Source organism: Opisthorchis viverrini, assembly GCF_000715545.1.
Source record: "Opisthorchis viverrini unplaced genomic scaffold opera_v5_3, whole genome shotgun sequence".
NCBI classification, from domain to species: Eukaryota; Metazoa; Platyhelminthes; class Trematoda; order Opisthorchiida; family Opisthorchiidae; genus Opisthorchis; species Opisthorchis viverrini.
Window position 1 is genome coordinate 3,994,733 of NW_008751659.1, and position 25,922 is coordinate 4,020,654.

At 46.3% G+C, this 25,922-nt stretch overlaps 1 protein-coding gene across 1 annotated transcript in view; it reads left to right on the plus strand.

Annotated features, from left to right (window-relative positions):
• Positions 1-977: 977 nt before the first annotated feature.
• The window catches only part of T265_00362 (hypothetical protein), a gene marked incomplete at both ends in the record, with an annotated part of 52,306 nt that continues 27,361 nt past the window's right edge, over positions 978-25,922 (plus strand). The window contains 13 exons of the mRNA XM_009164107.1: positions 978-1,255; positions 2,466-2,545; positions 2,589-2,737; positions 2,773-3,159; positions 10,847-11,102; positions 11,919-12,451; positions 15,231-15,414; positions 17,182-17,309; positions 17,408-17,583; positions 20,037-20,145; positions 20,291-20,519; positions 21,000-21,352; positions 22,826-22,935. Coding sequence (XP_009162371.1) covers positions 978-1,255; positions 2,466-2,545; positions 2,589-2,737; positions 2,773-3,159; positions 10,847-11,102; positions 11,919-12,451; positions 15,231-15,414; positions 17,182-17,309; positions 17,408-17,583; positions 20,037-20,145; positions 20,291-20,519; positions 21,000-21,352; positions 22,826-22,935 — 2,972 coding nt within the window. The remainder of the gene's footprint in view (positions 1,256-2,465; positions 2,546-2,588; positions 2,738-2,772; positions 3,160-10,846; positions 11,103-11,918; positions 12,452-15,230; positions 15,415-17,181; positions 17,310-17,407; positions 17,584-20,036; positions 20,146-20,290; positions 20,520-20,999; positions 21,353-22,825; positions 22,936-25,922) is intronic.

Consider the following 25,922-nt stretch of genomic DNA (forward strand, 5'->3'; position numbering starts at 1 on the left):
AATCCTTCCAACGGCATTACCCACAGGACATCTCAGTTAACCGGAGCGCAAGCAATACCACCAGCAGGATCTATGTTTCCATATAGTATTTAAATTAAAGGGGGAACTGAATAGGATCTTAGAGGAGTCATATCGTTGAGTCACAGGTACTGTCTTAGGGAAGGAGGAAATAGCCTCTTTTCCCCAGTCGCCTGATGGAGGCCGCCTTCCCTCTGCTTGGAATGAAGCGATTGTCACGCCAATCTACAAAACTGGTGACTGACTATCGCCTGACAGCTAGAGGACTATAAGGTGAAGGACCTCAGTCTGAAGCGGGCTATCCTAGATCAGCCCACTTCCAGCAACCTGATATCTCCAGCTCAACACGGATTTCTCCCAAAACTCTCTTGCGTGACAAACATGCTCGTATTTATGGACAGCATAACCCAAGCCAAGGATGAAGGACTCATATCGGATGCCATATTTTTCGACTTTTTTAAAGCACTTGATAGGGTCCCACAGGTCCCACAAACTCGAGTCTTACGGGATTCGAGGGAAAATCCTGCGCTGGATCAAGGCGTTAGTATCGGACAGATCACTTCAGCGCCGGTCCACATTGGAGTTTCTCAAGGCCTCGTCTTGGGACCACTGCTGTTTCTGATCTACGTCAACGACCTCCCAGGCGTTCTTGCAAGTCCATGTCTACTTTTTGCGGACGACCTGAAAGCCTGGAGTTCCAATGCCAATGTCCTCCAAATGGGTGTAGACGCTGCTGAGCAATAATCGTTGGACTGACACCTTCCTCTGAATGACGAAAAGTTTGTCCATATGTCGTTTAGTAGAGAATCAGCGAATGCCTTTATTATGCATGGTGAGAAAGGTCCAGGAAACATCATGGGGATAGATGCCAAAACGATTTGGGCATCTGGGTCTCCTCAAACTTGTCCTTCTTACTGCACTATGAGAAATCGGCCCAAAAGGCATTTGCCATTTTACGGATGGTCCGACGCACCTTCTCCGGCATTACTCTCATGGACTTCAAATACTCTATGGGGCCTACGTCAAGCCGCTCCTGGAGTACGCCAACCAAGTTGTCTACTCAGGACGCACGAAAGACATTACTCTCATTGAGCGTGTCCAGCGGGCCGCTACGAGACTACGAAATGGAATACGAAACGCGTCTCGCGATTCTTGATCTTTTTCCCCTGGCGTACTGTCGCCTCCGAGGGGACCTAATTCTTACCTATGCCCTGTTTGAACAAAGCTTGGCAAACAGGTTTTTCACCGTTGACCCAGCAAACACACGGCTGGGACATAGTAACAAGATTTTCAAGCTCAGGGCACACACATTCATTAGATAAAATTTTTTCTCATTTCGGGTAGTAGCTGCGTGGAATGACCTTCCTCCGACGGCTGTCCACGCTCCTTCTAGAACCCAGTTTAATGCACTATTAGACATTTGTTTATGGGGATCCTAGCGCTGGCAAGTATACTGCCCCGCGCTGAGAAAATAAAGTGAGGTGCCACACCCTTTTTTCACTTGTATCTTTCAGGTGTGAGCGTCTAAAACCAACAGAAAGGAGACATAGAAGTGATAACATATTTAACGTTTTGCCTTTATACAAATCATGCTTTTATTGGCAGGTAGTCCTATAGTTTTTTGGAACTCGGCAAATTCCCACTGCCTCCCAACGTTCCTAGGAAATGACCGAAATCTGCACAGCTCGTAAACAAACCGCTAATAGTTGAACCACTTAAATTATATCACTTCAAAGCGACAACTTTACTGGGACCTCATACCATCCTTGACGAGCGAAAACATTTGAATTCATTTAGGATATTAAATTGATGTATGCAAAACTAAGGTCACTTGTTCCACGATTATTACTGTGATGCAGCATTTCTTCTCTTGATTCAGATCAAGCTAAGTGGTCGGTGTTTGTACTCACAAGGTGGGACCCCCCTAAAGCGATAAAACATCATTAGTTAGCAGTAGTGTTCGCTGGGTTGCTTTTGAGACGTTGAACTTCAAATTTCGCGCTTCACCTGAGTGGGTAACTGGTAGGCAGACAAAGATAAGGGACTCATAATAAAGTCTTTTAACGTTCTCTTCATGGTTAACGTGAAAATATTAAAATGGATGAGGGTGGCCACCATAATTATTGACATGACGGGTCACCACCAACCAATTACTCTGTGTACATTAAGTACCCGTTCTTATGCAGCAAGATATCGGCTTAGTGTATAAGTACTGCATTTGTTTCAGAACAGCTGGGTCGATTTTTCCCACAAAGTGGCCACAAACTATTGAGATAGTTTAAATGCGTGGATGTCACGCCGGCGCGCTGGAGGTTCAACGCATTCCTTCATGGCCACCGGGGATGCTCGTGTGGATTCCGTTGTTACCACTAACAAAGTAGGGTCATAAATATTCTGTTGAATATGCCAAATTTTTTAAAGGTTGACACACACAATGGTACCCTCAGTGATGATTCAAGTGTAACTGCAGGCAGCAATTCACGCCCTAATGGGTGCATTAGCAACAAGGAAAATCCGTGGTGCAAAGGTAAACTTTTTCTAACAGAAATGCATCTTTTGAACAGTCCCAGGCGCTTCGGGCGACAGTTCTGATATGGAGTTTGGTACAGTAACACGCGATTCAGACTGGCCCACGCTACAAAGTGCTGTAACGCTCGCTCCTCATCCAGCGGCCTCTGGTGTTATGGGTACTAAAGGGAAAGATAAGCCAAAGCGAAAGGTATTCATTGTGGCCTTGTATATAACAATTAATAGAATGTTGATTCTTCACTTGACGATGTTGCAGTGGAATCTCGTCCCCAAACAGTCACTGGTGGCTCTCAAAAAAAGAAATGGGAACAAGCCACCATAGAGTGCATTTTCCCGAAACCGGTGTGCTTCGATACTAACGAACCTTCAAGGACTCGTTGGAATCGATCGTCAGGTATGTACCTTTTGGTTGTTGATGTCTGCGCAGATATTTCAGAACATGACAAGGAGAACCAACACAATGGAAAAGGATCTGAACAATGTGGAGGAAGCGAGAAGTCTGGATCATTCATGAGGACGTCAGATCGTACCTCTGGTGTTGGTAACCAACAGGGTGGCCGCCCTCGACCGTTTGTCCGCTTTGTTCGGTTTTCAAAGCCTTCTAGACCGCAGGTAAGTCCGTTGGACCGTTTGGCTGCTCTGGTTGGTTTTCCATCCGAATGACCGAACCTCCAGCACCTTCATTGCAACTAACCCCTGCAAATGAGTGACGTTTTTTATCTGGGTGTGGTTTGCATGTGCCAGTTCGGAATACGTTGATTTTCAGTGCGATGTGAATCCGGATGAACTGCTGGTTTTACTGCAGTGAGTCAAGTCACCAGCTGTCTGGGACAAGTTGTGCTGGCTTGGATACCCGACAGTGCTTGGGATTTCTTGTGCACAGCATCGCTTTGTCAATTGTGGAGAAATGGCGAAGTAATCTGTTCTGTGGACTTTTTCGTCGCTGCTTTGATGAGTGGAAGTTTTTCGGACTTGCAGCTAGTGATTTAGGAAATTCGGAACAACTAGGCCACAGATAGTTGTCCTCAGCAAATCGTCATTCAATGCAGTTCACTCGCTGTTAGGGACGAGGTTATTTCCTCGATGTCGAAGGTTATCCGGTCTCGCATTAAACTACCCATTCCTCCGTCAATCGGTTCATTTATACCAACGATCCTTGACCCATCTTTTATCTACTTCGGCTTTCTTAAGTATCCGACGAGCAAATGGATACATTAGGCCATAGTAATGCCACATTTTACTGTTCTCAACCACATTATGTTGGTGATGCCCTCTGATGATGAACCGTGGTTTAGGCATATCTTCTGACCCCTTACCCGGCGTCCGTTGTGTAGTCCCGTACATCCTTCAATGTTGGCCTACGCGGGCCAACCTCGTCTGTGACGAATTCGTACGCATGCCAGATTCCGTCTGCACAGGAGCCGCGGAACATGATGAGTGTATAAAATTACAGTTCGTTTTACATGAAGAGGCTGTCATTTGTCATAAACTTGTGTAAACGAGAAGCACCACGGCAAAATCTCAGTTAATTTCACAGGAACTACTGCCACGAATGTGGCACGTATAGGACATTAGTTCTGCCCACGTGTGAAGCTGCAGCGGAACCGGTCTCCGCGGGAAATTATTCGCTCGAGCGTTCGCAACAAGTCCCAAAGTCTGCATGTGGTGGCACTGCTTCTTTACTCTCCGATCCTGTTCTTCACTTAAACACAATACATTGCAAGTAAAGTCTACCACATAGGCCGAGCTGCACCACGTTGGCCAGAGCTAACCGCTTCCTCCGGGGGCTACCGTGACTCGTTCTGATCACTTTTGTATTTCGCATTTCATTTACAAGGAATTCCTGATGTGGGCTGCCCGTCCCTCACTAGCCTTGTATTTTGTTTTTGACAAATGGAGAGCGCATGTGTCATCAAAGATAGCAACACAGTGGCCAGAGGTTGTCGTCACGAAACTGAAGGGCTACGGCAACCACCTCAAATAAGGTGTCTTTCCGCCTCAACTTATTGTGAATAACCTTTCACCGTAGAATCACTGAATTCTATTTGAACTCTATACTGAAAAAAAAACAGGACAATAAGAAGTGAATGTGATGCTAACCTACTACCGAGTCGTTCTTATTTCAAGCACAATATGGGAAGTTTCAATACCACTGACATTCTCCGCAGCATTCACTGCTGAGCACAGTGATGGTCATGGAGACCACATCCACAAACGTTGGCTGTGTAGTTTCTTCCACATACTTCTACCACGCACGTCTCGCAGTTTGCGCCATTCTCAAAGGAGCACGGAAGCAGCAGTGCTCTTGGTAAATTATTCGGCATGCTTAGCACGACCGAGCCACCTCAGCCTCGAATGCCGGACGTTTTCCGTGGCTGTTAACCCTAATACAAAAGTAAACAACCGTTTTCCGACCACCTTGTCACATCTGTCGACGTTATCCTGAAACACCAATGTTTCGGTGGTCTAACTCAGGTGCTTCAAATCATCCACCTTGAAGTGTCATGTTTTGCGCCAATACAATCCAAACCGTCGAGACCCATTGATATACCTTGTAAATGTGACTAAGGCTTACGAAGTTCGTGTATTGACTGCATCTGACATTCACGACGAAGCTACCACAAATCCTCCACTGCTTCTTGTATTTCAAGGTGAATGTTCGAAAATAGCTTACTACTTGTTAGACGCGAGGCGCACCTCGAACGGACTGTGATGCTGATCACTTATTCAACAGCGCTTGTGCCTTCTGAGATTGGGGCGACATCGGGAGCAGATATAACCTGAAAGGACGAGATTCTTCGTTGATGTCCAGTGTGGCCCACTTAGTGTTGACCGTGAACTCGAAGCGAGATGGCTCAACCTGTTAGAGTGCGAATTCACTGACCGGAAGGTCCGTGGTTCGAACCCGAACTCTGTCCCTCGACTTCCTCCGTCTAAGCTTGGGCAACCTGGCAGTATTCCAGCCCTCGTGCTTCCTTCGGGTAGCATGGCACCTAGGCACCGAAAGGTGTTACAACTGAGTGATTTCGACCGTGAACTCAAACGAAATCAGTTCCTTTAATTATGTGGACTTTAATGTCCTCGCAAATGTTCAAGCACGGCAAGAGGTGTGCTTTCACATCAACAGTGCCAGAAAGACGTTCATGCAGCTTCACACTGGTCCACGGAATCTCTCAGAAATCAACTGCGTCCATCCAATTGAAGCTTGCATTCGGGATTGTCGATCTTTATTCGACCACTGGTGCGTTAGAACGAAGTGCTATAAAATGATCATCAACATCACATCGGTGTTTGTAGGTGCTTTGCAGCCGTTCAGGGATGCTCCGTTATCTTCACAATCGATGGCCTTGCCGCGATGTGGCGATTTGTGTACATATTGACACATTGATCTGTACTGGGGGAGGGGCATCTCTGTAACACTCACGTGACCTGTTATACCAGGTTGGACAGTAGTTGGAGCTCTAACCAGCACGGCCCTCTAGTCCTGCATGTTGGGAGTTGGAGCACGTGTGGTGACTTGTTCCTCAAAGACGAGGATGAACTGACATTTCCCGCCAAACACTGCTACCTTGCGGTAGGGCTGTGAAGCCAGTGGCTTTGGTCGGTGGCCCTAATCGCCCTCTTATTTAGTTGTGGGTGCCCTATTGTTATCCCCGGCCACATACAGTCGTGGTTCCTGCAGCTAACAATACTACCGTATCCAATGCGGCCGTCGCTATTCGCTGTTATGGCGTACTTCGCCCCTCTGAATTGATCCTGCCGGAACACATCCTCCGTAAAATATATTCCAAAATGTCAAAAGTCCGCCTACAGCCATTGCGCTTCTGAGGACTGGTGCTGTCGCAACGGAGGACTATTGAAAATCTGGCTGTCTAATGTTAAAGCAAACATGTAAGTATTTGGTGTGCAGGTGGTCTGCGCGTCTAACAGTGGGACCTTGTTCACCCTCCAGGAGAAAGTCACCGTAAATCGAAGTAAACATCTACGATGATGCGAAGCTATAATTGATCAAAGTGGCACGACCATCTTCATTGGAAAGCTCAACCGCTGGTCCGAGAACCTAGAACCATGATCGCGGCCATCTCTTTCACTCAATTGATCCCGCAGCTGAAGTAGAATCCCTGACGGCGAACCTGGAAGCCTTACAGCTTCAGAGGTCTGTCACTGCGTATGTTTTCTCAAGCGCCACTGAGCTGCTGGTCCGGATGCCCTCCCGCCAACATTCCCCGGGTGAAGTCATCATGCACGATTGTCAGCTGTGAGAACCGCGTACATGTCGTACAGTGGTTGTGGCTGCCACAGTTTCGTCCACCGATGATTTGGGTTGGGGATGACGTAGATAGCTGCGTATTGAAGGCGAGCTGATGAATCCGTGCGTAAATACAGCACTGACGGTGGACTGTCAAGTGGGAGGGGGATTGAGAAGAAAGCTATGCATTGAAGGGAATAGCTTGGTTGCACCATTGAGGTTCATGAGCCATGTCTGACAATGTCTTAAACCACTGATGTGGCCAGTCTCAGGGTCCCCATCCAGGAAGACGCCAATGACCAGCACAGCTGGGTTTGCTGGTGATGGCTTTTATACTTCACTTCCAAGTCATTGTTTAACCGCCTCTGGCTAGTTTCCACTCCTCACATGGTTGTGGGAGAAGAACCCTTCGAGAAAGTAGGTTGACTGGCATACACAGCACGTGCCCAAGCCAGCGCAACCCATGCAGTGTGATCAGTTCATCTATCGAGGGTGAGTTATTTCTCCCGAATACCATTCGACGTACTTCAGCGTTGCTGATCCGGTGTTCCCACCAGACTTGTGCAATGCTCTGAAGACACCAATGGTCAAACACTGAAAGTCTTTTGACTTCCTCAGCGCGCAACGACTAGGTTTCTGATCTGTATAGCAGTGTGGAGCGCACAGCAGCATTGTAAACTCGACCCTTGACAGAGAAGCTGATGTCACGCCTACGCCACAGGTGACGTAGGTTCACAAAAGCTGCTCTAGCCTTCTCAATCCGGATGGAAATATCATCTTTCGCGAGACCACCGGGACTGATACAGCTGCCCAGGTAAGCAGATTTGTCTGCTACCTCAATCGGTTCATCCGCTAGCATGAGGCTAGGGTTCGAGCCCACCCAGTCTTGCAGTAGTACTTTACACTTTGTGGGTGTGAAGCGCAAACGATACTTCCCGGTTGCCCAGGCCGAGGAAGGCGGTTCGGTTAAAGTACCCCTTCTTGAGTCTGACTCGAAAGCCTGACCAGCGATGCAACACAGTGGTTTTTTTTCGGCACCCTGCTCGGAGCCTGCAGGGAGTTGGCCTACCCCGAGGTAGCAGCAAATGAGGCACTGCTGTCTCATTCCCGATGCCGCGAGATGGACCAAGTGGTTAGAGCGCGAATGTACTGACTGCAAGGTCCGTAGTTCGAACCTGACCTCAGCCTCTCGACTTCCCCTGTCTAGGCTTGGGCAATCTGGTAGTATCCCAACCCTCGTGCCTCCTTCGTGTGGCATGGCACCTACGCACCCGAAGGGTGCTGCAACCGAACGGACAGCAGGTGCCTTCTGAGCAGCACCGGACTATTTGGTTTTAAAAATATTTCGACCGTATTGAATAATGCGCCGACGGTCACGGCCAACCGTTGGGCGATCGGATTGTGCGGTTTTTAAGGTCGACCTTTTCTAACCTGTCCCTCTTTGAGGGAATGCAGAATCACTGCTTCCATATATATGGGCATGCTGGCTGCCTGGAAGAAACACCTTACTTACAGTACGACTTTACCCCCAGACCGCCTCGAAGCACGATTACTCGTAGTACAGGGTCTCGCTGTTCTTAGTCTGACTGCTCCCCTTTGGACTTCCTGGAATGGTTGCACCTTGTGGAACGACGTTCCAGCCAATGTAGCCCGCGGGATCATTGCACCACTCAAGCCCTATCACCGCGTCAAGGTGGCAGCTTTAGGTCGAGGAGGAGTGCTCCAGACAACGGGATAATCGGTGATAGTGCTTATTTAAAAAAAAGGACTTCGCGTGAGTGTGGTAGCCACAGAGAATCAGCTTGACTCCAGTCGCAAGAAGACTAGCATCACTTATCCTTCGTCGCCCTATGGTGGCTTGTCGAACAACGACTCGCGAACAGCCAGCGAGATCCCGTCCTGGTGGGGGTTGCGCTGACCATATCTGGACACTCCGCCAGGTGCTAAACCGAAGTCAAACGTACATACGACCCACCATTTTTGGTACTTTTAGATTTCCAAGGTACATTCCTCTCCCTTCACTGGTCTGTTCTAGACATGCTTGCCAGTCAAGAAGTGCCTCTTATGTTTGTGAACAGAGGTTCTTTGTATTATCAGACTTCCGGGCGTGAGATTATTTGAAGAGCTCTCTAAAATCGTCTGTACACAAGTTGGTGCCCTTCAGGGGTTACCGATCTCTCCATCCCTACTTAATTTCGCGACCGACGGGATGATGAGGCGAACGCAGTTGGTCTTCCAACCCGATGGTATTCGTCTAACTGCTAACGAAAACCTTATCGACCTGGAGTGTGCCGACGAAATCGTTCTCGTCTCCGAGTAGAAGGCGTGTGTTTATGGATGTCCTTTGGCATGCGCTTTGCACCCTCAAAATGTAAGGTTATGCTCCTCGCCGTGCAGTCGCTGAACATGCCACTTACAGTGAAGCATCGGTGTTGAACACTGATGTCATGCTGTCGATGATGATGAATCCAGGGGATGCACTCGAGGTGTTGGAGCGTTTCACGTATCAAAGACGAACATCCAATCGTGTCCCAGAATCGCTAAGTCTATTTACGTCCTTGTCTCAACCATAACTTTCGATGCATTGTAACGGAACACTCAGATCCTCAGAATTGTGTGGCGGTTCGAGGGCCATAGTGCTTTTGGGCGTAAGCAGATACAAATAAGAGGGGTGATAGACCTCTCGAGGTTCGTATGCCAACATCAAACAAATCTCACAGAGATAACGGTCAACGGGGGTTCAAGAATAAAGATACCCCTGCCTCAAAACAACGCTCACCTCGGGATATCCATCTTCAACGGCTTTCGCATCACCAATGATGCACAGCCGGAAGCAAAGAGTGCGACAGACTAGTCATTTCGATCGCAGTACTTACAGCGTGTGTCCTTGCTTACGACAGGGCATACCTCGGTGGAGAGAGATTCCAGCTCGTCGTGTCTGTCTCACAGTACGAACAGGAAAGGAAGTGTTGAGCACATCTTCACACCGTTAGGTGTTACAGCAACGTTACATGTACAGACGCCCTCAAGGATGCGTTCAGTTCTCTCGATCGTCCAGTGCAGTTATCTACCTATGCTCAACAGGGTATGTCCAGAAGTTTGTGCAGATAATCCGGGCCCTAGATTCTCTGAGCGTGTGAGAGTTACTGTGAGCTCCAAAAGCCTCACTACAAAAAGTGGTGTCAGACACGGATGTCCACTCTCAATTCTTGTTCAAATTCGTCATTGATGAAATAATGAGGCGAACGCTGGTTGTTTTTGAAACCATTGTGTCCAAATGGTTGATGGTGAGAACCTTCTCGACCTGGAGTATGCAGATCAAATTTCTCTCATCTTTGAAGGCCAAGGCACAGACCCTGTTGAATAGATTGACCACTATCATACCATTTTTCGGCATGCGCCTGGCATGCTTCAGAAATCATCCACCTCAAACACCCTTTCGGTGCCTAGCCTCCATGCCACCCCAATGGAGCACGAGGGTTGGGATACTGCCAGGTTGCCCAAGCCCAGACAGGGTAAGTCGAGACGCAGACGTCAGGTTCGAACCACGAACCTTTCTAACAGTAAGGTCTACGGGGAGCTCTCACCTGACAACATCAAGTGGTGTGGTACAAAGCTGTTCTCTCACCTCTATTGCTACAGTTATGGAAGACTTACTACGAACCTCTGATGCTTGCGGAACCGAAAGTCTATTCCTGAATCTGATGCCATTATGATGCAAACAACATTAAATAATCTAAATAATCCTGCCTCGGGATGTAGCATGTGACTTGCCTGTAAAGTGTTAAGTGCTACTGCAAGACTGGGTGGGCTGGAGTCCTAGCCTCATGCTTGCGAGTAAGGCGATTGACGTGATAGACAACTTGTCGATAAGATTATCCAAATAGCAGCCTATGAGTCTGGTCCTCAACCCGGCAGACGACTCACCACAACATTCCTAATACCTTCAAAAGCTTATTATCATGTCATAGCTTGTCTGATTGATATCTCTGGTTGTAAGTTTTCTAATTACTGTGATCCTTTATTAACCCTTGTCTTTTCTGCGCACAGCGTCGCCAGAGCAACACTTCTGCTCAGTCTACACCTAACTCAGTTCGTGGTACAGCCGTTCAAAACACCACAGGCGTTTCGCAGTCACACGCTGGTCCACGCTGGTCTACTGGAGAGCCCGCCGCTTTGTTCTCTGGTAGATCCTCATCTCAGAATCGTCCAATCAATCCTCGGCTGAATGGTATACCCCATCCTTTTATTCCAATCCCATTGTATGGGCCGGCTTCGCAAAGTCCTGGTGTTTCACCCACTTTCCGTGAGTTTTTTATGCGATCACGATGAACTTGCCAGAAAGATCAATGCATTCGTTGCGGCTGTTTCTGTCGGTACACTTGTCCATCCATAAACGTAGGTTATTAATAAGCCATCTACGATGGAGTCTCTTCAAAGTCAGAAGGGAAGTTCGTTGTTACCTCGGCTAACTTGAACAAGCTTCATTTCTCCCTATTATGATGAAAAACTCGACGCTGGTCTCCAAGGTATTTGAAGTATGACTCTCCAGCCCATTTTCTTTATCCACTGGTACTACTTAGAGCCTATCTGATTTTGGAAAACAATGTATTCTTTAGCCACAACCTTAAAGAACAACCAATTAGGTCGAAGAAATGAATGCTCTTTTTGAAACAATGGCTGACTGCACAGTGGAGTCATAACTATTCGTTATAATAGATATTTGCAAAAAAAACTTTCCATTCAGTTTTAATGGTACTCTCATCAGTACTAGGCGATCGGCTTGTAAATAAGTGCCGTTGGATTAATTCAGCTCTTAGTTGCCGCACCTGCGAGATTTCTGGGTCTGGCAGTAGCTCCCAACGCACTTCCAGCAATGGTTACCGGGTCCTCAGCAGCTTGCTACACACTAGAGCAGATGTCCTAGTGTCGCTGGTGTCTTGATGTCCCTAGTGCAGTGGACTGCATTCACATCGCCTATCATGGGTCATCATGTACCTGTTGATAAATTGGTACTACTCAAGGGTTTTGTACTCTTCAGTTGTATTTGAACTTAGTTTACGGTCGACAGGCGGTTTTGAACTGATCTTGATTGAAATCACTTTTGTATTTTCAATTTTAGTGTCTACTCTGGGATATCCCTTTCTCATGGTCTATCCAACTGCTCCAGCTACCGCTCCGGTCGTATCAGGAAATGTCGGAAACCCGGATTTTGGATTACCCGCTGCAACTGACACAAGCGGAAGCACAAATTCTGGCAGCATCACGCCTACCCTAACCACGCCATTGATAAATCCTAAACCCACTGGACTTTCCACTTCTGGTTCAGTGTTCACTCCTAACTTTGCCTCTCCACTTGTCCCAATAACTGCGCCGGCTGGTGCTGTGAATGGCACTGTGCCAACCATTTACTCTGCTTCTGCAATCGCTCAACCCACAGACCTCTGTTTCCTAGCTACCTCAAGCAATGATCCAACCATCATTGTGCGGCATCAAATCTTGCATCAGGTGGAGTTTTACTTCAGTGAGGATAATTTGGCCCGCGATCTGTTCCTCCGTCGCCAAATGGATTCAGAGGGTTGGGTATCAGTTAGTGTAATAGCCAGCTTCAATCGTGTGGCGTCGCTTTCTTCTGATCTGGGTGAAATTCTTGAGGTACTGTTGTTCTACTTTGGTGTTTTTTTTACCGAAACCCAGCATCAGACATCACACTACTTTCACTATACCTTAGTGGACAGTTTACGATTTTAGTATAATCAACCAACTTATAGATGGGGTGTTTTCATAGTTAGCCATTTTTGGATGAGTTAAAGCCTTTTTCTTTATATCCGGTCTTTTCAAGGAGCAGTTTGCATGTTTAAGTAGACTTCAGTTATTCAGTCGGATCACATATATGTACTATCGTGTTCCGTATCCGTTCTTACGCCCTAGTTTTGGTTGTATTTCAACAACCAGTGGTCTGGCTGTCCAAAACGTGTTACGCCTGCTTGAAAGGATTCGGAAGTCCATTAGCTTCACCGCTTGGTTACTAACTTACAGATAATCCACTAGTTGTAGATCTGGAGTAATTTGTTTCGTGTTTTTGACCGTATCGGTGACCTTCTGTCAGACTTTCTGCGTCAGATTTTGATTTTGGTTGTTTCGAGTCCCAGTTTCTGCGTAATCACAGCAGTAGCGCTTCTGTAGTGTTCGTTGCTTGTAGACATAGACAGTCCAAGGAACCGGGTGACGGCTTCCGAAACCCTTATTCATGGGTCCCAACACACCAGAAACGAACCTTTGAGGCAAGGCCAGGTGCTCGGTGATGAGACCAGTTGAGCTGTGACTTATCCGGCGTACTTCACATTATAAAAGAAAGGTGTATAGAACTGTAATAAATAAACTAGTTGTGCTGGCATGGGAAAGGTTAGAGAAACTGTCCTGATAGCGATTAAGTCTGTAGACCACCAGAATTATTACTAGAAGCGTATTCAGTCCTGGGGCAGTCCATATCCACGGGTTAGTGCAGAACAAATAGGCTCTAGAATTGTCTCACTTCAGGTCCTCACAACAATCTCCCGGTGCGTTTCTTAGTTACCTTCTGGGTGGACTCTATCTGCATCATGGTAACACCACCCACGTGGTGTTTGTTGGTGTGCAAGCGTGTGCAGTACATTGAAGTTTCAGTTCACTCGTATTGAAAGTAGCACTTTTGCATCATTTTGCTAATTAGTCATCAATCCTAGTAGTTTATCTGTAGTGTGGGACCCGCTGCATGATACATTCCGATTTCAAATCGCTTCTCATTCTATCACGCGAATTATCGGCAGTTAGTTTTTCTGCTGTACTGACATTTTGTCGGACGGTACTTTTGTGTGCCTCTGACAGATAATGGCGCTAACTTCTATCACGTGATCTTTTCGCTTCGGGGACAGCGTGCTTGCTGCTAGTCAATCTTCTGTACACCACTGAGTCCAGGTCAGGATCTTTTGTTCACAATTACTTATTGATCACTGTGGCAAGTCCGCGTGTGCATACCAACTGAGTAGCTACCTTCTCCGGTCATCGGCTGATTCACACTTGTGATTGTTTTCCTCGCAATTGCTAAACACTAGTAAACGCAGTCATTCACGGTACCAATGAGAGGAAGTAAGACGAAATTTCAATAAAGCATTAAACATCGAATTTCTTGGTTATCCGGCCGTATTAACCTCATGAGAGTATATACTGGCCCTATCAACAAAAATGAAGTTAAGTGGGGGGTTGATATAAGTAATGTAGCCACCTTTCTGGCTTGTGTTTGTCTCTAGTCTTCATACATTCGGGTGCGGTTGCCTGTAATCTGCCGAAGCTCTTTATTTTACTCCAATGCATAGTCGGTTGCAACATCGTCATTACCCTCATCCTCCTCATTGCCATCACCACTATGGCTCTGCTTGTCCACCACAAATATGTGCGGTAGCTTTGCGTCTAGCGATGCCTCCAGACAGTTTAGATACTGGCAGCATCACCTGGCGTACGTGAGCATAGCTACCCAGGTGTTCCAACCAGACCCGGTCAATGCCTCGAAGACACCGGCGGTCAGAACTGCGACTGTTTGACCACCGGTGTCTCCGAAGTATTGGTCGGGTCTGGTGGGAACGTCAGATTAACAATGTTGAGGTACGGTAAATAGTGTTAGGTAAAAACAACTCTCGTGATGGGTGAGTTTTTGATTGCCAGGCACATGGTATTGTCTTTATCTGTCTTAGCACGACCTTAAATATATGCAGTAGAATTTTACATTTCTTTCACTCGGTCTTGGTCATCAATAAAAACTGACGTACCAAGCGATCGTTGCCACCACACATATGTAGCCACTGGGAATCGCAGGCGCGATTTCCTTACAAGGCAAGAGTCATCAGTAAATTGGATTTCCCATCCAGATGCGACATTTTCAACAGAGTCCCTATCCTCTGAGTTCTCAGTACATCCCATCGATTGTTTAGTTATTGTCGGTTAGCCTGTCAACTTGTCCTCACCCACTTCACTGATGCATGCTTATCACACTACCACTAGCCACTCGCTGTTCATTTGGTTCCGAAGATCGTCTTAAGAACAGTCCTTTAGGTAAGAAAGGTGAATAGCAAGTAACCAGGCCCTTGGAGGTTGATGCACTCGCCGGGACTAACATTCCCCAAAGCGGTAACAAGTGCTCTCATCATCATTAGTATGAACATACTGGCGCATATGTACGATACAATACAATGCGATTTTCTGGCTGTGGGTAACATTAAAGATGACAGTCGACTATATTTGGGCTATTTGAGGTCACTGTGCTACACTACTTTTATTTTTCATCCGGCGCAGTCTCACAGTTAACATTGAACCACATAGCTTGAGCAACCACATGTCGTTCAACGACACGTCGCTGTATCAAAAAAGTCGCTCACTGTGGTAATTTTCCTTTTCGTAGGCCATTCGTGTGAGTCCCTGGCTTGAAGTGGATGTTGAGAATGCCCGAGTTCGCTGTCGAGTGAGGCCTTCCATGTGGGTGTTACCATCTGCCGTTCGAGACAAGTCAGATAAGTCCACTGGATTGAATCCGAATGCACCTGAATTCGTCCCTTCTCATGCTGCCCCAGATTCCACTGGCACAAGTAAGTTAAACTGACGCGGTCTATTTTTTTGTCCTACTCGACATCTGATACTGCATTGCCAATTTTGGCATTTGTCCCTTCCTCCTACGGATATAGATGTCCTGGTAGAGCAGTATTCTGTTTTACTTTGGTGAATGTATCAGTATCCCTTGTTCCGTCCATTGCAGTTTACGGAATAGTTTGTTGTTTTACGTGATTAGAAAGTAACAGCCCACATATTCCTATACTTAACGTTCGTGAATCTTGATTGCCAATCTGCATTCACCTGGCGCACTTCGATCTTTTGTTCATGAGACGTATTCGCAAGCGAGCGTGGCATGGTGATGAATACAAGGTTTCCTGGATCTATCTGTCGAACTTATGAGTATATTTTCCATAAATTAGATTCACTGAATGACGCATTTCAAAGGCGACTTGTAAATACCTCAGTTATATGTTTTTCTTCGTGAAGCACACTGCTGTCCACAGCAATGCCGCGGATATTGTGATGTTTATGATGCATTAGTTCCTAGGTAAGTGTTTGGGCACGTATGCCCCCAAGCACTTCCACTACTCCATAGCTACTGTCGCATCCAAGCGCACTGTCAAATGTGTTCACTGGCGGACCGTCAATAATTCGGTTGATCGAAGTCGTAAACCCTGGCAATCAACGCATCACGAAGGATGCGATGGGCAACTATATCGTGATTCCCCACAGGTGACGAAGAGTATGTATGACTGCTTCAAATGCTTTGTATAGTACTTAGTTCATTCATTACTTTACAGTACTCGGAGAATACGTCAGTTAATCCAGTTGATTCCGTGAAGCTTGTTTTCAAAAGCTGTGCATCCACTTTCAGGACTAATAGCCGTCATCACCGTCGCGTTCACTATCAACAGCGTCCTCGGCTAGAAACGTCTTGTTCATCGAAGACGTGAGTGTTGGTTGTGGTCAGCCGCACACCAGAGACGTAGTTGCACAGGTGGCGTCACACTGATTGCTCTCCTCTGCATCAACCGTAGCACCCTTGTATATTGGCTGATAAGTCGCTGCACAGGTCACTTCACGCACACAACTCGGTTGATGTCCTATATGAATGAATCCCAAGTGCACCAGTAACTGTTTCCTTTAGAGCCTCCTAATGTTGAAGGTAAATGAGTAACATTTACACCGAGGCTGCTGTGGTCGAACTTTTACAGGAGCTAGATGCTAGAGAATCAACTTGGTGGTGGTGGTCGAATTTGTACACCAGGCCTTATCCGCTTATTGGATGTCTGCTTTCTGGCTTGGTTTCTTCGTAGTAGTCCTAAAGAAGAACACATTTTAAGGTCAGACTAAACTCTCTTGGAGGGCGCATAAGTATGCATCCGCAAGTATGTTCCGCATTATTTCTATAAATCATGTGCCGATAAAGACCCGCCAAAATTCATCTTGCTTTTCCTCATATTAGGGTATAATTATTAGAGATGCAAGGAGTAACGAATAAATAGGCTTGCGATTGTATGGACGGTGAGCGTATGAAGTGGCTCATTACACTGAATGGAAAAATAGCTTGAGGTCAGTACTCGTGTAGTTATCTTTCGCAATAATGATCTGCTTATTCCGTAACCACCACAAAACTTTAAAATCTTGACTTCGCTTTTCGCCGAAGGTTCGTGGCATCCCTAGTGTTGCGCCGAGGATGATGAGGATTGACATCACCAAATCATTTCCACAGTTTCTGATACCAGTTTTCACCCATTACTTGGTCTATACACGTCACCGTCGAACCCCTTTAACTATTTTAGATTCGACGGTCGCGTTGACCCCAGCGGATACGGGCGGTCAAGAGGAACTGAATTTTAGCTTCTCAGAAGAGCCGCGTTCCGGAGTTGTGAAGTCAGTTGAGCGCGATGGCTTCCTTTCAGATGATTATGTGAGTTGCCTGAATGTTTGCTTTTAGCGCTTTCTTGCACTTGACACTCCAGATTTACATCTCTAATATTGTCTCCTCTCTCCCCTCACGAATTGCAGCATCGAACTCGAACTTCATCGACAACTTCAGAGGAAGATATCGACGATGCTATGCTTTCAAGTTTACTGGTAATTGCACCCTCCCATGAAGGTACTGGTTGGACTAGCACATCAACGGTGGCTACTTGCGATCAGTTCGAGACTTCAACCACTCCGTCCTTGACAAAGTCGTTAGAGTGAGTCTCTCCCTTCGTTGTGGCTAAACTCTAGTAAAAGTCGCATCTTTGAAGTGACGGTATCGTTACTCTTTATGCCAAGGTAATCGTGTGACTGCTACAACAGAAATCACCTTTGAATTTGAGAACAGTTTGCAAGAGCCGTTCGGCCTTCGGTATAAATCCCGACCTACTGGTTTGAAGGAAAGATTACTGTGGTTGTTTAAGACATACCGGACGTGTGCTTTGGAATCTACACTCTTCTGAATACCAATCATCTTCGGACTGAGAATACCCACCTAGACTGCCTCTGCAGTCTCAATCCGTCCTCTGCCCAGCCCGTATTAACCGAACTCAGTATAACCTTGCACCACTCATCAGTCATCTGACGCCTAACCCTCTGCTTGACTTGTATCCCGTTCTGTTTCAATCAAGCCACTTTGTAGATGGGCTGCTGACAACATGCAAGCGTGCTCCTACTTGAGTAGAGACTGCCTGAAGTAACAGATTCTGCGTAGAAGCTAGGACTTATCCCAGTCATATTGAAAGGATTTTGAACTTTCACTTCGTGACAATATTTGAGTTGTGCGAATAATGGTACCACATCTGCGTAGGCGGTATACATTGACCACCGGGCACGAACCAACAGAACTAGTAGAATACGATAGTTCACAGTTCGGAGAATGAGCCATGTGACCAGCGGAATTCGACAATTTCAGTGGTATACACCAGTGAGCTAGACTGCGTTAGCCTAGTTTTGTGACACTTGTGTGCTCCAGATACCTGGCCATTTTTAGCATATCGAATGGTTGCCAATTAAGGGTTTGTGGTAAAGAAAACAAGACGATGACGCGGTGCCACTGGCTTCTGGTTGTTGTCAAAAATTTGATCTTCCTTTGAGGTCACATAGGTAAATCCCGATCCATGCAGTACAACGCCAGGACAGTATCCTCTAGCTCCAGGTATTTCTGCAAATAACCGATCTATTGCACTGATCATATGGGACGTACGCGATTGGCCAAATAACATGTTCCATGTTTTTCGCGTCTCTGGTGGGCTTTTAACAGAATCAGCCACTTTTTTACCAAGCTGTGACTCTTGCCTGATTGCAAAGATCAAAACTGATGACTGGATAATAAGTCGGATTCCACTAATGATATATTTGGCAGCGGAGACATGTGGTGGACATATTTTTTGGTCAGTTCAGATGAAGCTGTAAAGACCTGGCATCAAAGTAATATTGGTAGATGATCTCATCTTAGCCACAGTAACTTCTCCACACGGTTCGTCGTTTCATTAGGCTCCGATATGATTTTTCATCGTGATGTTTGAGACCCGCATCTAGCTGTTTTTACGAAGTTGATCCAAATCTTCAATCGTTCTAACTGTTTTCTGAGTTAACCTGAGTGCTTATTCTAAGCTGTTGAATAACTGCACTCTGCTTATGTGCACTGAACGCTATGTGTCGCAAAATGGTCACTTGCTTATGCCTGGATAAACATGTTTCGCCAGTAAGTTGGCCAGTATGCTCAAAGTCATGCGCTCGAATTCTTCACCGAATGTAAAACGCTACTCCCTCATTGCTATAGGGTCCAAGTACAGTGCAACGTATAAAGTCGGTGTCCGCAGTACAAGTGACCGCAATAAATGACCATGATTGGCGTAAATTTTTCGAACTGTACGGGCGGGTAGTGGGATTGAATGGCCGTTCGACCGCGGCTCATTGAGGTGTTTATGCTACTCCGTTTTCCATGTCACCATGAATGTTCAATGTACGGCTTCGATCTACAGCCGAAGTACGTGTAACTTGACTGTATTACAGCCCGCTGCCTCGTCCGTTTACTAACCTCACCCCATTACTTCCGTCACACATCACCATACTCCATATCCATCTTATCTTAGCTAACCATATCCCTTGCAACTCTGTGCAACAGGCCGTTTCTAGTAAAACAACTCCAACTAATGTTGGTGTCTGTTTGAGGGTGCAGGGAGTGTGATTTCATTGTTATGCCCGTTTCCATCGTCTGAAGACATGCTAATGTACGTCAGGTAAGCCGGTTTAAGCTGTCCGTCGGTGTTGGTGTACTGCGAAAATGAGATGTCACTCGAACGATGGTGTGGCGTTGTACAATGCATTCTGTTGAACAGTGCTCCGATTTCCACCGTCACACTCATATCTGCTCTGGAATAACAGGTTAATGCGCGTGAAACACCTGTCAGTAGACTGCACTGAAGAAGACTGTACCGCAAGGTTGACCGGTATTTGCTTACGTGGGGGGGGGAAGGTCCTCTGTTTCGAGTTGACCGGTATTTGCTTACGTGGGGGGGGGAAGGTCCATCTGTTTCGAAGGAACGGTTTTTGAGGGTTAAAAGATCGGCGAGAAAACGAGGGTAATAATCTAATCACACTATATTCTACTTTGAACAAATCTTGATGTTTCATGTTCTCGGTTTACTGTTGACCTCATTATCAGCGTGGCAACACGTCCTCCTCCCTTGGAGAGTGAGTCACTTCAGGCATTGGTCGAGGATTTATGCAAAGCCGTCACAGAATCCCGATTGGAAACCACGGATGCCCAAGAGGTGAGTCAGATTTTCACTATGAATGTTTCCTTTACGACTAAAAAGGATGCATTTTTGGGCGGTCTCACTTATCGATGCAAGTTTTCCATTCTGCCTGAAACGGTACCGCGATACTAACGCTGATTACGGATTTTGCTTTTTTCAGGAACGATATTCTGGTCCATCAGAGAAACCTGTTGTAACCTCCTCAGGTGTTGCAGTTGTCAGTTACGCTAGCTCAACTATCCCAACTTCCGGAAACACTACTCCTCCAGATTCCAAATATCATTCGCCTACCCTTTTTTGCCCAGCTTCCTTTGTATCATTTCCACCGGCCCCGCTCAGTGCGCCACCCCATCCTTCAGCCGCAAACCATGCACAACTGATCTATGCCAGTGAGTGTTCTACATAACCTAGCTGTGTTTGTTTTGCTTTTGGCTATAAATTTTATTGGTCTAATTACTTGGCCTCACGTGTATTCAGCTTCCTTATCAGGTGCACTTCTTCATACATTCAGTTGGTGGCAAACATATGACTACTGGTGAATGGTCAGAATTTTTCTGTAAGTAGCCATCGGTCGTTTAGATTCACCCAGACAACTTTCAAGCCCACGACTGTAACTTCCAGGTTCTCTGGGGATAAAACATCGCAAGTCTACAGAGTTAACTATGTATGTGAACAAGTCAGCAGCTAGTTAGACAGAATGTCAAATCGGACTCACCGCTCATAATAGTCGGTAGATGTGTGATCTCGTCTTCTTATACTCCATTATGAGAGCTGGTGACTGGAGGAAAGGTTTCATGTTGCTGAGCTTTTCGGAATCCAGCCACACGTTTGTCATAATCGCATTCGTTTCTTCATGCATTACTTTTCAGATCAGTGCATACCCTATCCTCAGAATTCCTTCGTGGGACAATCGCCATACGCTTTCATGGCCTCTTCCACGTTGCCCTCACCGGGGAGCTTTTTTCTCGCACCTGTAAATCGAGCGCCGTTTATCAGCCACACTCCATCTGTATATTATGTACCACAGTTCGCTCCGATCCCGACAAATGCGCCACTCCTGAATGTTATGTCACCACAATCCACCCTCCCAACTCCAAACGGAATGGCTTCCCTGAAGCCCGAAATTCAGCGCCAGGAAAACCGCAGAACTGATCTCAAGGGACGTATAGCAGGGTTTTTCCCGGTATCTGCAAACTGTGAAAACCGCCAGCCTCAACGAGCCGTGAGTTCCTTTTGCTTTGTTCAGCCAACGATAAACCTTTATAGTAGTGCCTTCACTTAGGCCAGCTAGGGTTGATTTCTAGCTTTTTCGTGAACTGTATTTATTTCAATCCGAACAGTGAAAAGCTCAATGTATATCGTTTGTCCGCTTGAGTGCACTTTTATAACTGCCAGCTCGTGAAGAAATCATCGCAGTGTTCACAGGTGCGAACAACCACTGGTAGACTGCTTGGTTTATCGTAAGCGGTTAAGGTGAAACTTCTCAGAACCAGACTTCATGAGAAATGGTCATACTTGGTGTCCCTTCTTAAATAATTTTTGCAGGCACTCCGATTGTCTGATATTTCAGATAACCCTATGATTCTGTTACGGTAGTGAAGCATCAGTGCCAACACTAATGTTGCTGTCTTTGATGATGGTATGACCGTAAATCGCACTCAACCAATTTGTTGGCGGTATTCTCTTAGTATACTACTCCAGGTGTTTGATGCCACATTCTCTCTCGATATGAAATATTGAAATATCCGTTAGCACTGAGATTGTAACAAAATGTTCATTGTGCGATGCACCGACAGATGTATTTTTTCCACACTTTTTCTTGTGCTTCTCCCGTTAGCATGCAGTTTGAAAAATGACTTTGCAGCTACTCTATTCGTATATCGCGATTGCTATGGCACACGGTGATGTTGACGATGCTTCCTTGTTGGATCCGCATTAACGAAAATGCATTATCTCCCTGGTCACCACACTTCAAACTTGTGGCAGTACCTCGGCCCTCATGCTTCCTTTGGATATCACAGCAGCTAGGCACCGCAAGAATGCTACGGCTGGAGCATTATTACTATTATTATTATCATTATTATTACTCTTAGGCGAACATGGTTATGTAGCCTTGTTCGGATAAAGGCCTTCAACCGCAGCTTCAAATTGCCAATTTTATGTACATTATGCTAGGACTTCATTCAAATGTATAATCTCCGGTCAGTCGTTTTCATTTTGGTACGTACACTAACCCTCGTCGATCAGTGGCTTACTTCAGCGTCTTTCATAACTCAAATTTCGGTTATGTTAACCCGCTTTTTCATTGACCAAGTCGGCACCTCAGTGGACCCGTCCCAAAGACGTAGACACAATTTGATAGCATGAACAACCGACTATATGTGACCACTTCCGCATCTGTCTCGCCTCTATGACCCATGGCTGTTAATTTAAGTAGCGCGCTTGCGGTCGATACCCTGTTATTTTTTTACATTCGGGTACCCCGGTTTAGTCTTACTACAACTAGACAACTCTGTCGCCCTTTTCAAAAACAGCATGCTTTGAAAAAGGCTGAGATCGCACGGTGTTGTTTGTTGCTGCCGCTACTCGGTAGTGAGCGATTTTCTAGATGGACCAGGTCATTTGCATTCATGCAAAATTGCTTGACCGCATATTTTTATGGTTTACTTGTTTATTTTCCAATAATTTCCTTCAGTTTCGGAAACGTTCCCAATCCGGCGGTGAGGCTTTCACAACAATACAATCTCAGGTCGGATTCCTGTTGAATCCATCTACATCCCGAATGGAACTTAACCCCGGAGCAAGGTGAGTGCTGGTGGATCTGTTTTTTTTTTATTATTTCACTTGGCGTTCCCTGTCTGCGTTTTGCGATTGATGTTATTACGCCGTTTCATCACCGTAGTTAGCTATCCAACTCGCCGACGTCTACTGCTCCGGCATTATTTCTTCCATGGAAGTGATGTGCCACTATTGAGGCGATTGATTGAAGACAAATGGAGCAAAATGGAACCCGTTGCTTCCGGTGCATAACGATCGAGCACAGCTACTGCTCAGGCTGCATCAGCTATTACTCTACATCGTCACCAGCAGCAGTAAGCACTGTGAGAAAGAAACGCCCTAGTAAAAATTGGAAAGAAGACCCCATGTTTTGGGGAAAACGCTCAGCGGGAACATGCCTGCACCCGCGAATCCTGAATGGTACCACATCTTATTCGAAACTCTTCCAACACAAACACAGCGGCCAACCTCACGTAGGTCGTCCGGTCAGGATGTGACAGCACACTGACAAAGTGCTGTATAGTATGCAGAACAGCCTAATTCTAGTGCCCTTCTAGCAAAGGTAGGGACATCCGACTAAATGGAGTTTTCAGTTGTTCAATGGTTGAATGTCTGCTTGATCTGAGGAAATTGTTATTTGGCACGACCTCTGGAGATCTCCCCACCAGTCGATTAAGCGAGCTAGAGCACATGAAGTACCCAAGTTCTATCGTAGACCCCACCTAATGTTGCTCTTTGGGTAACCCTGACACAACACCTATATTATAGTTGCCCTTCCCGTCATAGGACTAAAGACACATGCGGGACTACATTCCATCTGGCACCCCAGAAACATCCGACCTCGTAATAGTCGAGCTCAAGTGCTACATTGATTCTACGAAGCATATTAGTCGGAACTCAATTCATTAAGGTTCACTCATGTCAGGAAGGTAAACAGGAGCCACCCGACAAAACATAACCGTACACATATCGCCCATTGGTTGATCGGGACTACCGCGAATTATCCAATACGATCAAAGTTATGTGCTATTCAGAAAGCACCTGTGGTGCGCATTCGCGTCATGTGTCATGCATCATTTCTTTCTAGCAACCGTTCACACCGTGTGACTTGGAGACCATCAGCTGCAAACCAGCTGTGGACTCAGTTGAAACATGTGGCAGTCAGCTACCTGTGGAAAGCTCTGATATAAGTTTCGTTCATCTTGGGGGTACGCCACGATTCCAATCCCTGCTATGTGTTGGCATGCACATCCAGTCGGTCTCCCTCGGGATTACGCTGGTAGCTACAAAGGCGTTCATCTGAACACCTGCAAAGTATCTCTGTAGCTCAACAATACCGAGTTGAGTAGACTGAGAAGCCTCCAGAACTTAGCGGTTATAACGGTTGTAATGGAGATTTGTTTGACAACTGGAGTAGGGTTAAAGAGACTATGTTCGTAGCTTTTGAAACTTTGCTCAGGGTCGCTGATACGCCCCAATGAATCCTGAATCTCGTCAAAGTCAGCAGCTTTGATTGAGACTGAAAAACTATACCGATAGCATACGACTGTGGACGTGCGCGGATCCCTCATGCATCGAATAATGCGGAGCTCAAGGGTTGACATGACGCTGGTGGTTCACAAAAAAGTGCAAACGATCGTACCCTGTTCCAGTTAATAAGATTAGCTGGTCTGAACAGGGAGAGTTGAAATATCGCTATCTCCGAAAAGACTACATTCCCAGTCCACCCATAGAACTTCGTCTCGAATGATAGGCGTCGGCGTGACATCATTTTGCTGTCAAAGTTAGCGTAGAATCCCGCAGTTCCACCTGTCCTACATTACTCATTAGAGCTGTGGCCGCTGCATACGAGAGGTTTCCCAGAACTGTGTTTGACTATCGGTGCCTCCGATGCGTTGCGAGGGTCTGTTTGGGACATCAGATAAATTTTGGGGAAAAAATCATTCTTCGTCAACAGATCACCTGGTCACGCTCCACAAGTTACGCGGGTTAGGCCTTTTAGTTCCTATGCCAGAGGACCGTTTGCTCCTTACAGTCTTTTATCGGATCGAAAAAACCCGGAGGCGGTCAGTCTGTGATTTGGCGGCGAAGCATGAAAGCCCTAACTATTCAACTCAGTCACATTGCTTACGGCCGTTACCCCTTGACGAGACAAACCAATGCTTAGTAGTCCCATTAGATATGGCAGTGTTATGCAGCTCGAGGTCGCTCGACGGTTAAGGCGCGCGGGCTTACTTATTAGAAGGCATCTCGACTGTTCTTTTCTGATCGTAAGCTCGTGCTCCTGGTGGCATTGAATCTAGGCACCCACAGGGTGTCTGCTTTTTTGTCTCGCATTATAATTTCACCCTCACCACGTAGCTGTCACTCCCTGACATATCGGACGAACACAACCATTTAAGTTGAATGGACTTATTTGACCACTGCCTGCAACGTGTGGCTCTCGTCGCTGCTTTCCCCCGGTGTAGCAGCTGAAACCATAGTGTTTCGTTGCACAGCTTTTAGCTGCAAAACAACAGCTAAACAGTTGGAGCGTATGGCCCAGCCAACGTGATGACAGCTGACCAACCAATCAACTGGAAAAGCATCTATATTGGTATTGAAAACCATACTCTGATTCAAATGCACCGATGGTCAAAGACAGGTCATCAACAGTAAACAGACGTACTGCCGCCTGGTAGTTCCAGTCTTCCGACAGGCTAATTTCACATGACCCAAAATACCTATTTTTTGAAACTCACTTCGTCAGCAAATCTGCCATCCGACGTGATTCAACAACCCAGATGGGTAGATCTGTCTATTGTCCCCTGTGACCATTTTTGGTGTCGCACCTCTCCAATCTTGTAATAGTGATTCCGAGGTAGAAAACATACCAAATCGGGCCGTAACACGGTTTAAATTTTTTTGTATACTTGGTATATATACATGGAATCTGAACCGATGTCGTCCGCATACTCCTAGTCGTTCAGGTCCTTCCCCGCACCACAAGTGGAAGAAAGTTTCTTCGATTAAAA